Source organism: Falco peregrinus, chromosome 2 (assembly GCF_023634155.1).
Source record: "Falco peregrinus isolate bFalPer1 chromosome 2, bFalPer1.pri, whole genome shotgun sequence".
NCBI lineage: Eukaryota > Metazoa > Chordata > Aves > Falconiformes > Falconidae > Falco > Falco peregrinus.
This window is the reverse complement of record NC_073722.1, coordinates 101,259,578-101,275,756: the sequence shown is the minus strand read 5'-3', so window position 1 is coordinate 101,275,756 and position 16,179 is coordinate 101,259,578. Positions and strand designations below refer to the sequence as shown.

Here is a 16,179-nt window from a genome sequence, read left to right as displayed (position 1 = left end):
CTGAATGGAGATTAATGATTTCATTTAGATTTGCTTTCAGTCTCCCCAGGTTTTCAATGTCCAGAGCAAGAAGAGGGGCTAGCAGGGCCAGCACAGAGGTGAAGAACAGAACACTGGAGCAAGGAGCAGCTGGAGAAAGAAGACACACAGTGAATCTGGAAATGCAAACCCTCTGAAAGAGAATTGGCTAACTAAATTCAGCAGAAGTTAAAACAAACTTACAGAGCAGGCAAATCCACAACATTAATTGTGCTTTTGCTTTTATGAGCAGCAGAAGTATAAAGAACAAATAAAAAAACCAAGCATTCTGCAAAGGCATACATCCCCAGAAAGAAACAATTTATTTGACTACAACCTACAGGTCTAAATTTTCAGCTTCCAAGAGCGATGTCATCCTCTTCGACTGTGGTCAGGGCCAAAGTAATGCACTGTGGGCCCAGAACTGAGATGTTAAGCCAGCATCAGCGTGCATGTCCTGAGAAAAACATCTCCTAGTAATGCAGGACAGCATGCTGATTTGGTACTGCTGTTACCTGAAGACAGTCAGGAGCTACTACAGGAGTGATAAAGTAGGTGCAGGGACCTGAGATCTTGGAAAGAAAGGAGCTGTTGTGGCCACAATGCTGATGGTAATCTGAGAGTCAGGGGCCTCACTTGTCCCAGAAATCCCCCTCCCACCAGGGCATGGCACAGAGACTGGAAGCTGCCCACTGCATGAAAATGCCAGGAGAAGAGCATCCTGCAGGGAGCCAGCAGCGTTGATGTACCCCTGCTACAAGTCATAACTGAGGCTTCTGCATGGACATGTGAAGGGTCAGTGCTTCCCAGCTGACACCAGGGCCAGGATGTGCTACACTTCAAAGGATAGCTCCTGCTGGTGTCTGAAAACCCGAGCGATTTGACCTCTGTGGCCGTACCAGATCAGGACATTCCCCAACAGTTTGTTCATGGCCAGCTCCATAGGTTTGTGTCTACAGCTTGCGCACCCAGCTTCAGTACCCTGAAGGACTTATGAGGAGGATGGGTGATTAATGCATTAATTAGCTTCCATTCCAGTTATTTTTTCTTTTATGGGGTGCTTTGGATTCTGGCACAAATATAACTTAAATAAACATTGCCTTTACAACACCACCCAGAGCAGGAGGGTTTTGCCTGTTGTAGAGGAATGAAGCTGGGTTAATTAGCATTGATAATATACAGCTGTGGTTGGCTTCGGGGTGGTGGGTTGGCTGATGTAGATAAGGTGCAGCTGTGGCTGCTTCTGTTAAGAGGTTGGGCAGCCAATGAAGGGAGAGCAGCTGAGGAAGAAGCACAGAGAAGAGGGAGAGAATGCATGCTCTGGATGAGGAGAGAATAGGAGAAGGCAGCAGAGGGACTGGCATGAAGAGTATGTTGGTATGAGATAGTAAAAGACCTTGTTGCAGCTTGATAGTTTGGAGAGTGCTGTGACAGCCTGTGGTCAGGACTGGAAGAGAAAGAGTGAGGACCAGGAGGCTCACAGCCCCCAAGGGAGCTCCCCCTGCCTTGGCGGGGGGCACAGTGTACAGCAAGCATAGGGTTATCCCACCATCCCGAGGCCAGAAGCAGTCTGTGAGAAAAGCAGAGCTGCAGTGTGGGCAGCAGAAGCGCAGAGGCAGGCAGAGGATGCGGGGATGCCCAGCCACGGCAGCAGTGCCATCCCCTCCCATTCCCATGTCCCATCCCACACTCACCCATGCCGTCTCCACGGGGGCCCTGCGCAGCAGGAAGCCTCGCAGGTTTGGCCTGGCAGCAGGGTGGCCAGCACGGCCGTTATATAGGGCTCAGCAGGTGAGGTGGGGCTGGCAGAGCCAAACTGCAATGCTCACCCTTTGGTTGTCATCAGGGCTGGAAACTTATGGTTTGTTTGCTGTCATCCTTAATGGCCTCTGCTCACACACCAGCTGTTGTGCTTCTGGGATGAGTTTCCAGATGACCCTCAGCAAACAGCACATGATGTTTACAAGAAATTCCACCAAACCCACAAATGCTCCTGATAAGGATTTTTCTTGAGGTTGTCATTACTTATGGGGTTTGATGCCAGACCCTGTGGGGATACCCTATGACCTGGGCTGTGCCGGAGATCTCCATTCAGCACCCTTTTAGGGTCTGCCTACCCTAGCATGGTGCACTGCTGGGGAGGGAGCCATGCTCTCTGACACTGCACGCTGTCCCACGCACACCAGGGCAGCAAAGGGGCCTCATCCCCAGCCCTGACCCCCCTCTACAGTGATGCAATTACTTGGCTTGGTGCCAGCCCCCCAGCAGTGAGCCCATCCCATGGGGCAGGTACATGTGCTGAGGTGCCACTGCCCCGGTACCCGTGCAAGGCTGGTCCCACAGCCCTCCCAAGGGGTCTGGTACTGGTGCTGAAGCCAAGGGTCTGCTGCAGGGTTTCGCTCTGACTTCACAGCTCTGGGTAACCTGGGCAGAGGCCCTCAGCACAGACCTGGTTGCAGACTCAGTTAATGAGGTGGCTGTGGGTTAAGTGTAATAAATGCTTAGTGGACTTTGAGTAGTCCAGGCTGAAGCCAGCCTTGCAAATACCACGGGAATTGGAGGGGAGTGTTAAGAAGGGCAGTGGCATAGCCCAGAAGCACTGGCTGATAGCTCAGTGAGACCAAAATAGAATCACAGTGATGTATTTATTGATGGTTTGACACCAGTAAGTGCTGACCACTGGCGTGTGTCCCTGCACTGGCCCTGGAATGCTTTGCACCATAGGCTGGTCCTACCACGCTGCCTTCATCCCCAGGTAGCATTGCCACCTCTGCTTCCTCCAGGAGCCCAGCAGGTGGTGGTGAAGGCATCAGCACCAGCACACCCCTGCCCAGCCGCTGTTCCGGGTGACTCCAAGACTAAACAACGAGGACCTTTTTCACCAAGGGACACACTGTGCTGTGCCCTACACCAGCCCCTTGTGAAGTTACCAGCTCCAAAATTACACATGTAGCCACAGAAGGAAGGATTCTTGCCAGCTGCACATTGCAATAATATCCATCATGCTGCTGGAGAGCCATGAATATCTTAAACCTGACCCAAGACTGCTGCTCAGCAGTTTCCTTTTAACGAAGCACTTCTCTTTTGACAAGAGCCCAAAGTCCCTTGATAGATAACCTGGGCCTGTAGCATTTGTCTTTGACACCTTTCTGGCATCCAGATTTCAAGAAGGTGGAAAAGGTCTCTCAGCCAGCCCCCTATGCCGGGCAGGAGTGGGGCCAGGTCCCCACACCCACCAGCACACCGAGTGCCAGCACCAAAGCCAAGGTGCCAAGCCATGGCTGGCACCTCCATTTGTGACTGCACACGTGCCCTGGGCACTGCCGCCTGCTGTCACCCTGCGCTGCCCCCTGCCCCCCACTCAGCATCTGTACAGGAGGTCCCTGCAGCAGGGACCCACGCTGAGCCCCCCTGGGAGGAGCTGGAGGGGGCACGGGCATCCCCAGGGCAGGGAGCCCAGCCGGGGTGCACAGAGGTGGCAAGTGGAGCCGAACTATGGAGTGAGGGAGAGCAGGCAGAGGAGGGACTGAAGCTCCCATGCAGATGGGAACAGACCCCTTGCTCCTCCCTGCCCCTCACTCTGCCTGTGGGACCCGCTGCCCCTGGAAGCATTGCCTTCTGGAAGACGGAGTGTCCTGCAGCCAAAGACCCGCTGCCAGTGACACGGAGGAGAAGTACAAACTGCCCAGCGGGACCACAGCAGAGTCAGCTGGCAGGTGATGGGTGAGGACCTGCCGATGCCTCCCAAGGCACTGTATGAAAAGGGGGATTGAAAGAAGAGGGGAACAAGGAGGAGACTCCAACCCAGCCCCACAGGTCTGCCCAAACACCCTGCAGTAATGCGTGAAACAAGTTAAACCTCCCCTGACAGATGTGGGCCCAACAGCTGTAGCTGCTGCTCGATGAGCTGGCCACGAGCACATTTAAGATGCTCTACCAGACAGCATCCACCCTGGACCAGGCTGCCAGGCCCATGCCCACCCCATGTGCAGTGGGGAAGAGCAGGAGGTCAGCAGAGACTTGCTAAGCCTGTTTCTTCTCACGAAGACTTATGGGCTGAGGAAGGGAAGCGCAGGGGAAGCGGTACTGCACAGACACCCCCTCAGCCTAGTTTTGCTCAGAGCTGCCACAAGCAATTCGGGGTGAGGGATGGCCCCCGGGAAAGGCTGCTGCCTTCCACCCTCAGTCTCTACCGACAGCGGGCAGAGAAGGCATCAGTGTTCGCAGCCCAGCTCGGAGGCTGATTGCTTGGCAGCTTTCTGCAGGGAAGGAAGCCGAGGCAGACCTCCAGCCATCACAGAACTGTCGTGACATCTGGGAGCTGGTAACTGCTGACAAGCCATTGCCCATAGGTTTTATTCTCTTTGATCTCCAGATGATACCAACCTCCCCTGTGCCCTTGGTGTTCACACTCCTTCCCTTCTGTTTGCCTTTCCTCTCTCCTTTAGCACTTTTATCGCTCTGCAGCAGTTGGTAGATCCCCAGAAAGATTTAACTCCTGGGCAGGTCCAGTATATTGCAGTTTATAAACTCCCCAACAGCTGGAAGGACTGGAGTACTTTATTTTTTCGCAGGAAAAAAGACATCTTAGGGCCTGTTTGTGAAATCTTGATCAAAGATAAGCCACCAGATGGGCACACAATGATTAACTTGGTCCATGCAAACAAGGGACTGAGATCATCACACAGGAGGTGCGTATAGGCAGAGACCCAGACATAAAGGGGCAGAGACCCAGATATAAAGGGGCAGAGGCCACACTGGGGCTGAGTGGAACTGACTGCTCACGCTCCCAGCATCTGCTCAGCAGCACCACGGCAATGGGTGAGTTTTCCTCATGGCTCCTTTTCTGCAGTGCTCGCAGCTCCAGGGAATGCAAATAGAAAGCCAAGTTATGTGACAGCAGCAAGGGACTACAGGAGCAGGAACTGATGAGTGTCCAGTGTCTCCATCCCACTCCTCCCCTTTCCACCCAGCCCTTTTTTTCTAGCTCGCTGCTGCTGCTGCTGCTGCTGGGCTCTTTCCTATATCCCTGTGAACTGCATGCTCTGCAGCTGGAGCACCATATTTTATACACCAAACTCAGCTGTAGTGCTCTGAACTGTTTCCTCTCAATGCCCTTAACACAGATTTCCTTCTTCCCTATCAAAATACCCTTTTGCCTCTAGACCCGTAGGAAAAAACCTCCAAGCTACATTGAGGAGAAATATGAGAAAATGTGACTGCAGGTTTCTGTGTGGTGCAAGGAAAGGGCTGATCAGGAGGGTGACACAGCCCTTTCTCACCTTGCAGGGGCTGAGCCTCCACTGAAGCTGCGGCTTTTACCACCCTGGGAGCCCTCTGCTCCTGCCTGCACTCCGTGGCTATGACCTCCCTGGTCCGAGCTCCCCAGGGGCTGGGGGGCTGCCCAGGGATCCCGTCAGTGATGGGCACTTTCATCCCCAGGGCTCCAGGCTGGGACACACCAGCTCCACGGGGAACTCATCCTCCTGCCCACCCTGGTGGGGATGCTTCTCCTCTGTACAAGCCCAGCGTGCGTGGCCAGTTCCCACCACAGTGAGTATGGGTGCAGGGGACACAGCTGACAAGCTGACAAGTTTGGGAGCAGCCGTGCTGCCCTTCGTTGAGCACAGTCAGGCTCCAAGGTGCTGGGTTTAAGTGTCCCCATGCCTGCAGCCACACAGAGAAAGCCAGCCTCTATTCAAACCTAAGCTGCAAAGCAGGACAATTCTTGCCTCTCATCACCAGTAGATAAGAGGCACTCCCAAAATGTTCTACTGGTTGTGGAGCACCCAGAGAGATCCAGCATCAGCAGCATCGCTGCAGCTGCCCCACAATAAACTGCCCTCCAGTAAATGTCCCTCGTGTCTTGCTTGATCTGCTGCTGCAGGGTTCCCCGCAGACTGCAGCCGTCTCCGTGAGACCAGCCCCAGCGGGGTGTATGTCATCCAGCCAGCAAGGTCTCCCCCAGTCGTGGTGTGGTGCGACATGGACACCGAAGGCAAGGGCTGGACTGTTGTCCAGAGAAACACTTACAACACCGAAATCACATGGAAAGAGTCCTGGACCACCTACAAGTACGGCTTTGGGAACGTGCAGGGCGATCACTGGCTGGGCACGGAGTACCTGCACCTGCTGACGCAGCAGGGCACCTACAAGGTCCGCTTCATCGTGCGGAATAAAGCCAACATCACCCATTACGCCGAGTACGACATCTTCAGCGTGGAGAGTGAGGCTAGTGGGTACCCGCTGAGGCTGGGCCGGTTTTCTGGTGATGGGGATGACTATCTGACCAGCTACCACTCGACGTATGGGGGCATACATGACAACATGAAGTTCAGCACGACTGACAGGGACCAGGACCAGCATAGTGGGAACTGCGCCAGCAGCTATGGGGGCTGGTGGTATGACAAGTGTCAGAATGTCCTGCTCAATGGCAAGGGGTACATCTTCTGGCCAGGAACCTGCTCAAGTGGTGACTGTGCATCCTCCCTCATCCTGGTCAAACCCACAGATGTGTGCTGACCGTGCCGCAGCTCCCAGCCTCCCAGGAGTTTGGGGGAGTGCCACTGTCCCCAGCTCGGTGCCCCGTTCCTGTGCCTGCCAACCGCCCCGTGCCAGCCCCGGTACATGTCCTGTGCTGCCCGCAGTGTCCTGTCCTGCCCTGTCACCCACTGAAGCACAGCAGCTCTGGGGCTCAGAGGCAACCATCCGGAGCCCTGGGCACACAGGCAGCTTCACCCAGTACCGTGGTGCTGGCTGGTGCTGGGACGCAGAAACGAGTTTGGGGTGGGTGCACCTGCTCCTGTCCTGGGGAGGGGGAGACTGTGCAAGTTCCCTTTCCTGTGCGATCGGTGTATCCCTGCTTTGCTCAGGCCCTGCTCCCTCCCCTGTACACCCCACAGCTCTGCTACCCACGCTGGGAGAAATCAGCTGCAATAAACCCTGGAGCCAGACTTCGCTGCCTTGTGTCTGCCTGCGGTGGTGATGCTGCACACACACGCACAGGGGCAGTCGAGGTCCTGGGGCAGTGGAGGGTGCTGGGGGGCACTGTGTTCATGGCAGGGGAGTTTCCCATTTCCTGCATTGCCTGAGTCTCACTCCCTCCCTGCTCAGCTCTGTGCCATGGCTGGGGGAGCTGGAGTCCCAGCCCCATCCTGCAGCAAGGGCTGAGGGGGGTCGGGGTGCCCCGAGGGGTGTCAAGTCACCAGGAGGGGGGGTTCATGCCATGGGGGGTCCATCACTGGGGTGGTGCCCAGGGTCCCTCAGCAGCCCAGGGCTGGGTGCTGGGGGGTGATGCTTTGAGGCCACAGGGGGCTGGGGAGCCCTGGGGTGAGCGGAGGTCTTGGGGCAGCCCCGCAGTGCTCGGCCTGGGCTCTCTGTAGCCAGCAAGGCTCCGAGGGGTGGCAGCGCACTGCATCATGGACACTGCTTTCCCACCCCGGAGCGGGTGACATTGGGTGGCCAGGACACGCCAACATGCGGCTAGCCATGGGCCACCCACATCTGAATTTTGGCCAGAGGCCAGCGAGCATGTGGGGCAGCACCCCCTCCCCAGCGAGCCTGACGTGTGTCTGCAGCACCCATCCCATGGTGCTGGCGCAGGTGTGCTGCGGCGCGAAGCTGCAGGGCAGGCACGCGGGAGTGGGCACACAGCAATGCCCTGCACCGGCACCCCCTGCCTGGGCAGGGCAGGGGTCCCCCAACAGTGTGTCCCCCCTGGGGCTGGCAGTGCCCTGCAGAGCCCCCAGAGCCATACATCCTTCCCTGGAGCTTCTCCAGCATCAAAAACTTGCAGTTTCTTTATTTGAATGCAGATTCTTTGTTTAAATCTTTATTTAAATAAAACCACTGTGTTTTATTAAAATTAATTCTCTATTTGATATTTTCCCTGCAATCCCATGTATTTTTTCACAAGAAGCCTGGCACTGCCCTAGCACAGCTGCTCACTCCATACCAGCCTGTACAAACATACTGGAAGTACGAAGTAGGTATTTGCACGTTGTAGGTGTTGTTTTAGACAGGATTTTACCAGAGGTTTTAAGAACTGCTGAACTGAGAGCCAGCATGGGTGAAAACACCTCTCCAGGTGTAGGTGTCAAGGCCACATCTTCAGCAAGTGGGGTTAATTCAGATTTACTAGGAAATAAGGAATCCTCACCCTTGCCCCACCCCAGCTAATGAGGGGGTGACAGAAACCCTGGAAAGAAAAAGACTGATTATTTATCCAGCTAAGAATAAGGATATATTCCCATGACGCTCATCCAGATGTTATGTTTCTAAAGCACATTTTATTCTCCAGAGCAGGTATGTTTGACAAGAACAGGGCTTGCAATGTGTTAGTCTGATTATAATGCAATTAAAATAACAGCTCAAAGGGGAAGAACCCAGCAAGGGAGGTGGAGGAGCCTTGCAAAAGAGGTGCAAGAAAAACCTGCCGGCAGCCCAGGATGCCCTGCTGCCACCCGCCCCGCTGCCCCCAGCAAAGAGAGGCCCGGCAGGGCACTGGTCTGGCCACGTGCCTGATGCAGGCAGGCAGCAGCGAAGCCCTAGCAGGTAAGGGGTTTGATGAGGATGGCAGAAGCTTTGCAGTTCCCACTGCACAGGCTGCCCCACGTTAGGGCCCCCTTGACGTTCAACCGGGCAGAGTAACACGCCGAGTACCACCACCCGCCCCCGTAGCTGGAGGCACAGTTCCCACTGTAAGTGTCCTGATCCAGATCTTTGGTGGAGAACTTCATGTTGTCATGCACGGTGGAAGCACTGCTTGTGGCCATGGCATCCCCTGCTGTCCCCGAGTATGTTCCCAGCCTCAGCCGGTAGCCGTGGGACTCATCTTCCAGGCTGAAAATGTTGTAGTCTGCAAACTTTGTGTCATTTGCGGCATCCCAGATGACAAACCTGACCCGGTAGACCTTCTGCTTGGCGATCTGATAGATGTACTCAGTGCCCAGCCAGAACTCACTGTGCACGTTCCCAAAGCCGTACTTGTAGGTGCTCCAGGACTCAGCCCAGGTGATCTCCGTGCTCTGCCGGTTCCTCTGGATGACCGTCCAGCCCCCGTCCGTTGCGTTCATTTCGCAGTACACCACGATGGGGTGCAGCCCTGGGGGCTGGATGACGTAGATGCCGCTGGGGCTGCCAGCAGGGATCTCACTGCAGTCCTTGGGCGAACCTGGGGCAGGAGAGAGGGCAATTTAACAAGACCCTGTGCATTCCTGTGGCTGGAAGACGAAGATGTTAATGAGACCTGGAGTGCCTGAGGAGCAGGGATCATGCAAATGCCATCCTCACCTGAGCACACAACACCTGCATCCTCGCTGTGCCTGCAGTTGTGCTCTCCCCAAGCCTGCAGCGAGCACTCAGTGAGGCGCTCCTCATCCCCATTGCAGTTAACGCTGTCCAGCCAGATAGTCCCCAATCCGCTCCCAAAATAAGCATTACTTGGGGCTGATAGTGCCTCTCCACAGCCAAGCTGCCTACACACCACAGAGGCATCTCTCATGTCCCAGCCGTCATCACACACTGTTCCCCACTCATTGTGGTACCAAACCTCCACCCGTCCGGAGCACTGGTTGGAGCCATTCACCAGCTGGACCTGACCTGGAACACGGAAAACAACAGTAAGGAGGAGATTTGGAAATGGGGGGACAACACCAAAGCAAGCTGAATCCCAGATTAGGAGGTACATTCTGGCTGAAGAAGTGGAGTCCAGGCAGTAAGATGTGGGGCCTCTACACCTCTGATCTTGCTCCTGGCTGGGGAAGGAGACTTAGTCTCCATTTCCAACTATTTTTGGTGTGTTGTGGACCCAGAGACTGGGCATGGGTTTGCCCTGTGTTCCCTCAGCCAAGTGGCCATCTTCTCCCACCACTGAAGGAGCTGCGTTTCGCTCTCCTGGGGCTATGAGTTCCCCAGGAGCAAGGCTGAGGGTGAGACAGGGAATGGTGCACCCTGGTGAAGTATCCTCAGACAAGGCTATTTCACAGGAGATGACCACTTTTCTAGTTTTTAGCCATGGGACAAGCAAAACAGCTGAGGATGCTGGTGGCACGAGAACCCTCCCTTTCTTCTGCATCCTTCCCACTGACTGTCCCTACCATCCTCCACAGGGCAGGGGGTGTGTGGGAAGAGGCAGCTTTGGCTTCAGGGGGGGATCACAGCAAACCCTCTGGGCTTCTCCACACCTATACATGAGCAGAAAGGCCTGTGACTGCAAGGTCCCGTGTCTGCCCGCACCAGACATTTGAGGATTGTCTGGTGCAACCAGGGAGCACCAGGTTGAAAGAGGCCCTCCCCGACAGCCTGCTCTGGTGTGCTTCTACCCCATGTCCTTCTGGCACAGATGGAGACCTCCCATGTACCTACCCTTCACTAAAGTGTTCAGAGCAGACACAGCATTATTCAAGACAGACTGATTGAAGAGTGACAGGCTTTGGATGCTCCTGGTGAGATGTGGGGCAGGCAGGGCCAACACACAGGCGAGGAGCAGGAGCGGAGCACACTGGACAACTGGAGGAGGAAGAGACAAGATGAGAGTCAAACAGAGCATCCCACTGTCGAAGTAAAACATGCAATGGGGAACCAGCTGCCCAGAGGTGAAACAGATGCAAGTCACCCCGAACCTGCAAGGACAGCATGAGGTTACCTCTCTGACATGGACCTTGCAGCCAGACTCTTTCTTGTCCCCAGGCTTCATGCCAGAGCCCAAGGTGCCCAGGAAATTTGGGGAGCAAAATCAAGCAATTGTAAGAGAGTCCTCTGCAGATCACATGAAACTTGACCAATGTGTTTATCTTTAAGCACAAACCTTAACAAAAACTTTGCAGAATATTTTCTGCACCTCCAGCTCACTAAACAGCTAGAAAGTACCTCCTCAAGCTTTCTACTACACTCTGGAAAATTCAAATACCCCCCCCCAGATTTACTCAAAAATAATAATGTTATTAACCTTAATTATAATAATAATTATGCCAAGATTAAAATCTGAACATTCATTTAAAGATGGCATCACAGCTGCACCTCTGGGGGTTACAGCAGCATTGGATTGTGAAACATCTGGAAAGGGAGAACTTTTCCAGTGGTGCCTCCATTTTGGACACCCCACATAGTGATAGACCCTTGATAGTAATTGGAAACCTAGGCTTTTCATACACCACTACCTACAATCTTACATTTTTAACACATTTACACTTAGATTTATGACTCTGCTGGGCGAGAACTAAAGCACAGTGACTATCTGCTAGACTTGAACCCGTCCTTTTCTCTGAACCTGCCCCTGCTCTGCTGGAATGGAGGGATACTGCGAGGAGGTGAGTTGCTGCGATTTTTTTCTTTGTTCAACATCTTCTCTGTCCCCACTGACCCATCTGCATGGGGAAAGGCCACTGTGACCTTCCCTCCATAGATTTTGCCCTCCTGCTCCTGAGCACAGCCCTTATTCCAGCAGCCGGGGCAGACCCATTTGCAGACACCTGCCCTCGCTGCACCTGGACTCCGAGCCTCACTGAAGCTCTTCCTGATGCTCTCACAGTGATGCGAGGTGTGGACAGCCCCCATCTAAAGCTCCAGCCAGAGCAGCATGGTGACTGCACCTGCAGGACGGCCAGCAGGTCTGCACCCCTTGAGTATGACACACAGCTGGTCTGACCCTCCTCTGCTCCTGCTCTCTGGGACAGGGGAGCATGCAGGTTCCCTCTTCCCTGGTCCAAGCCCTCCTGAGCTCTCCCCTGCCCTGATGCTGCCTGGGGAGCTGCTGGGCTGGGCTGAGGGCAGACCTAGGGACTTGCAAGTCCCTCTCAAACCTTCTCCCTTGCCCTGGAAGAAGCAACACGGACCTTGAGTCTGCCCTGCTCTGTGCCCTGTGTCATCTTCTGCCTCTGTGGTAAGTCCTTCATCCATAGGGGCACACAGATGGCTCTGCCAGGGGGGAGACTCTCAACACCACCGCCTCCACCAGCACCACTTGTGAGGGTCCACGAGCCAGGGACCCCCCCCGCCCTGCTGCCCCACGCTCACACTCACCCATGCCGACTCTACAGGGACACCTGCACACTTACAAGTCCAGAAAGTTACTGTAGAATTGCATTGAGTCACAAGATTTATAGCTGCACAGTGCAGGGGAGGAGTGGGGTGACACTGCTGCTAGTCCTGATCCGTCCCTGTCTCGGGATGTGTTACTGAGCTGTCGATGATGGAGTGGTGACCTGGCCCCCAGCCAGGGGTATTCACCTGCTCTGATAAGAGCCCTTATCGGAATCTGAGCAAATACAGCCCGGAAGCCGCAAAAGCATCCTTGCACGTCCCTTGTGTCAAGCAGGGTTTTTCCCGGGTATATCGGCAATGGGTGTTTGGTGGCATTCGCTGATCCTTGGCAGGGCACAAGCCTGGAGGTGCAGCCCCACTCAACACACAGCTGAGCAGGGCCAGGGGTCCCTCTGCCAGGTCCGTGCCGGGCTGCACAGGAGCTGAATGCAGCAAACCAGCACCATGGAAGGCAGCAGGGACATCCCTGCCTTCTTCTGGAGCAAACACACTGTGTGGATCAGTAGCATTCATAGGCAGGAAGGAGAATGGGGGAAACATCCAGCTTGTCATGTCTGGGGCTCATGTCAGAAGCAGAGCTAAAGGGACTGGACCAAGCCTCAGGTGAAAGCAGGTGTCTCTCCAGGGAGCACCTGCAATATCTCCTGCCTCTTCCAGCTCCTGGGGCAGGAACTGTGTGGTTCACTGCATGTCCTCTGCGTGGGGCAGACATGTGCCTCTAGCCATCACCGTGCAGGTACAACCTATGGTGACAAATGCCACCTTTCACCCAAGTGAGCTTTGAGCTATGATTTTGAAAAAAATACTGATAAAAAAAATTTCCAAAGTCTTACAAATGAAAAATAACTGAATAATGCCAGAGGCTGCAAAAATCTCATCTGCTGAGGGAGAAAGAGTTTCAGACAGAAAAGGCTTTCCCCAGCAATGCTGAGATGACTGTGAAGGTGAAACACAAATTGTGCTGCTTGCATGGAGGAGTCCAGCTTAGCCCAAGGTACGTCCAGAGTTACTCTTGGGCACTAACTTGCAGCTCAGCCACTGGAACAGAGCAAACAGGGAAGTAAACAGGATTTCCAAAAAAGTTAACAAGTGAACTGAGGAAGCAGATTTTTTTTCCCCATGCACTCTGCCTGGTACATGATGTTTCAAAAACATTTTCTCTCATAACTCACTTCTGCATAGATGTGGTGCTTGGGCCATTACCTTGGGAGGGGTGGGATGTTATCCCATTCCCAGCATTTCTGTTTCATGACAGGTCCATGTAAATGCCTGAAGTCAGCCACAACTGCGGCCACAAGGAAGGCCCCGAAGCCATGCCAAGCTCAAAGAAGTCCTGTCTGAGAAGTTGGAGTTTCTACCTGCCAGGTGGAGTATCACCAGGTGGATGACACTCCTTCGGAGCTCTGGGCAGACACCACGGACCCGGGGCTGCCGATCACTGCCAGGGCAGACCTGCCCGTGCAGACCTCCCCTCACCTCCTGGCTGCAGAGCCCACCCAGGTGACATTGAAGCAGCTTCATGGCTGTGTGGGGCTGCCCCAATGCTGATAAAAAGCAGCCACAGCCCCCCCGGCCCTGCTGGGGCACTTACCTGGCACAGGGGCTGCCCTGGGCAGCCAGCATGCAGGAGGCAGCTCCCCCACCGCAGGGATGCCCTGGTGTCGGCTGGGTTATGGGACAGCCGTCGCATGCTGCTAGCGAGCTGCTCTCCATCAGGTTTATGGACGTTTGTTCTACCTCACCCTCCTTGATTTTTTCCTTATTGGCCTCTGGAGCATCTGCAAGATGGGAAATGTTGTCTCCCAGCTGTGAGGTGTGAGTGGTGTTTTCTCTTCCCAGAAGAAATGTCAAAGCACATCCTGAGTAAAGAAAACACTAATATCTATGCTGTCACATACCTGTGCACACACATAAAATTTTACTGCGATGAATGCATCACTTTTGGTGCCTATTTCCAGCGTTATAAACTAAGATTAAGTTTGTGTAAAGGAAATATTAATGTGTCGGGAAGATTGAACTTAAAGATCTAATATGTGGATGAGGGAAGGGCTGTACATTGTGTTCACCTGGACTTTGACACTGTCTCCCATGGCATTCTCCTGGAAAAACTGGCTGCCTGTGGCTTGGACGGGTGGACTCTGCTGGGCAAAAAGCTGGCTGGCTGGCCAGACCCCAAAGCATGGTGGTGAGCGGAGTTAGGTCCCACTGGTGCCAGGGACACGGGATGTCCCCAGGGCTCAGTGCTGGGGCCAGCCCTGTTTAATGTCTTCATCGAAGATCTGGGGGAGGGGGCTGAGCCACCCTCAGTCACTTTGCAGGTGACACCAACCTGGGGGAAGTGCTGACCTGCTGGGGGGCAGGGGGCTCTGCAGAGGGGTCTGGGCAGGCTGGGCTGGTGGGCTGAGGTCAGTTGTATCAGGTTCAACAGGGCTCCGCGCTGGGTCCTGCCCATGGGTCACAGCAGCCCCAGGCAGCTGCGGGCTGGGGGCAGGGGGCTGGGAACTGCCCAGCGGGAAAGGGCCTGGCGGTCTGGTTAATGGCCGGCTGAGCATGAGCCCCCGTGTGCCCAGGTGGCCAAGACCAAGAGCATCCTGGCTTGGATCTGAAACAGCGTGGCCAGCAGGACCAGGGCAGTGACTGTCCCCTTGTGCTTGGCACTGGTGAGGCTGCACCTCAAATGTTGGGTTCAGTTTTGGGCCCCTCACTGCAAGAGGGACATTGAGGTGCTGGAGCTTGTCCAGAGCCGGGCATCGGGGCTGGGGAAGGGGCTGGAGCACAAGTCCTATGAGGAGCGGCTGAGGGATCTGGGGGTGTTCAGCCTGTAGAGGAGGGGGCTCAGGGGGACCTTATCACTCTCTACAACTACCTGAAAGGAGAGTGCAGTGAGGTGGGGTCAGTCTCTTCCCTGAAGTAACAAGTGACAGAACAAGAGGACATGGCCTCAAGTTGGGCCAGGAGAGGTTTAGGTTGGGTATTAGGAACAATTTCTTCACCGAAAGGGTGGTCAGGCCCTGGAACAGGCTGCCGAGGGAGGTGGTGGAGTCACCATCCCTGGAGGCGTTTAAAAGACATGTAGACATGGTGCTTCGGGACATGGTTAGTGGTGTGCTTGGCACCATTAGGTTAATGGCTGGACTTGTCCAACCTGAATGGTTCTATGATTCTATATCATCTGAGTATGGGCAAGAAAAAAATTATTGTCGTAGCTGATAAAGTCTATCTCCATATTCACCAAGAGCAAGGGGCCTTGGGTTCCCATCTCATTGACAGAGCAACTTCCTCTTCCTCTTTGGTTTCATGCAGGAGGGGGCCTGGAAATCAGGACCATAAAGTGGCAATCAGTTAGCTGAAAGGAATGTGCTCAAGCTTGTCTAGACAACAATTAACATGATACAGAGCATAGGGAGTGGGGGATGGATGGCGCCAAGGAAAGTTAACACCTTGCTGTTAATTGATGGCAGTTAACTACCAGTCAGGGATTGCCTAGGATGCAATGCTTAGCTTCAAGAACCAATCTGTTTAAAACGCGCAGCTTCTGAAAGTGTATAAAAACTCGTGCTTCTGTACAATAAATGGACATTTGCTTGCATCAAGCTGCGTCCCGCCTCTTCATTCGCCACAGTTTCAATGGCTTCAATGCCTACCAGTGAAGATACCAAAAAGCACTGTTTCTGAATAACTTTGCTGCTTTCCAAACCCTGGTTCCGAACAGCTTCTGAACCCTGGCTGAGAAGCCAAGGCCTTCCCAGTGTACTTGACTTTGGTTTTGCACAAGTGTTGTGGAGTTCCCTCCAGCCACCACCCTTTCCTTTTGCTGCTTGGCCAGTTTGCTCTGTCCCGGTCACTGCCTGTGCTCATGCAGGAGCTCCAGCTCACTCATCCTTTCCTTCAGCATTGCAGGGGAATTTGAGGCTCTTCCACAGTTTTGAGCAGTGAAAGGGTGGCCCCTGCCTCTCGGGGTAACACACTGGCCGATCTGCTTCCATTTGCCTTTATCCAGGCCTGTTTCAAGGATTTTGCTTTCCCCTTCCCATGTAAGATCGAGCCAGTGGCTGATGGTGTCCCCCTTCCCACCTTGCCGGGACCCACACAGGCACAGCTTTACCCCAGAGAGGTCAC

The 16,179-nt window shown here is 54.3% G+C and overlaps 2 protein-coding genes across 2 annotated transcripts; one reads left to right on the top strand and one right to left on the bottom strand.

Annotated features, from left to right (window-relative positions):
- The first annotated feature begins 4,771 nt into the window (after positions 1–4,771).
- LOC101916250 (fibrinogen-like protein 1-like protein) lies at positions 4,772–6,636 on the top strand. The gene is made up of 3 exons (XM_027784753.2): positions 4,772–4,839; positions 5,461–5,571; positions 5,906–6,636. Exons 1-3 carry the CDS (start codon positions 4,836–4,838, stop codon positions 6,538–6,540), a joined length of 750 nt encoding a protein of 249 aa, XP_027640554.2. The 5' UTR covers positions 4,772–4,835; the 3' UTR covers positions 6,541–6,636.
- Positions 6,637–8,352: 1,716 nt separating this feature from the next.
- LOC101916081 (fibrinogen-like protein 1-like protein) lies at positions 8,353–9,292 on the bottom strand. Its single transcript, XM_055795098.1, has 2 exons — positions 9,223–9,292; positions 8,353–9,190 (listed from the first exon to the last, which is right to left on the bottom strand). Exons 1-2 carry the CDS (start codon positions 9,290–9,292, stop codon positions 8,565–8,567), a joined length of 696 nt encoding a protein of 231 aa, XP_055651073.1. The 3' UTR covers positions 8,353–8,564.
- Positions 9,293–16,179: the final 6,887 nt, after the last annotated feature.

What these genes read in the sequence shown, in the direction of transcription:
- LOC101916250 (XM_027784753.2), top strand. An exon ending in CGTGGCCAGTTCCCACCACA is followed by an intron (nt 5,572 to 5,905) that starts GTGAGTATGGGT and finishes CTGCTGCTGCAG; the next exon opens with GGTTCCCCGCAGACTGCAGC.
- LOC101916081 (XM_055795098.1), bottom strand. Translation starts at nt 9,292, where the DNA reads ATGATCCCTGCTCCTCAGGCACTCCAGGTCTCATTAACATCTTCGTCT. An exon ending in CAGCCACAGGAATGCACAGG is followed by an intron (nt 9,191 to 9,222) that starts GTCTTGTTAAAT and finishes CTCCTGCCCCAG; the next exon opens with GTTCGCCCAAGGACTGCAGT.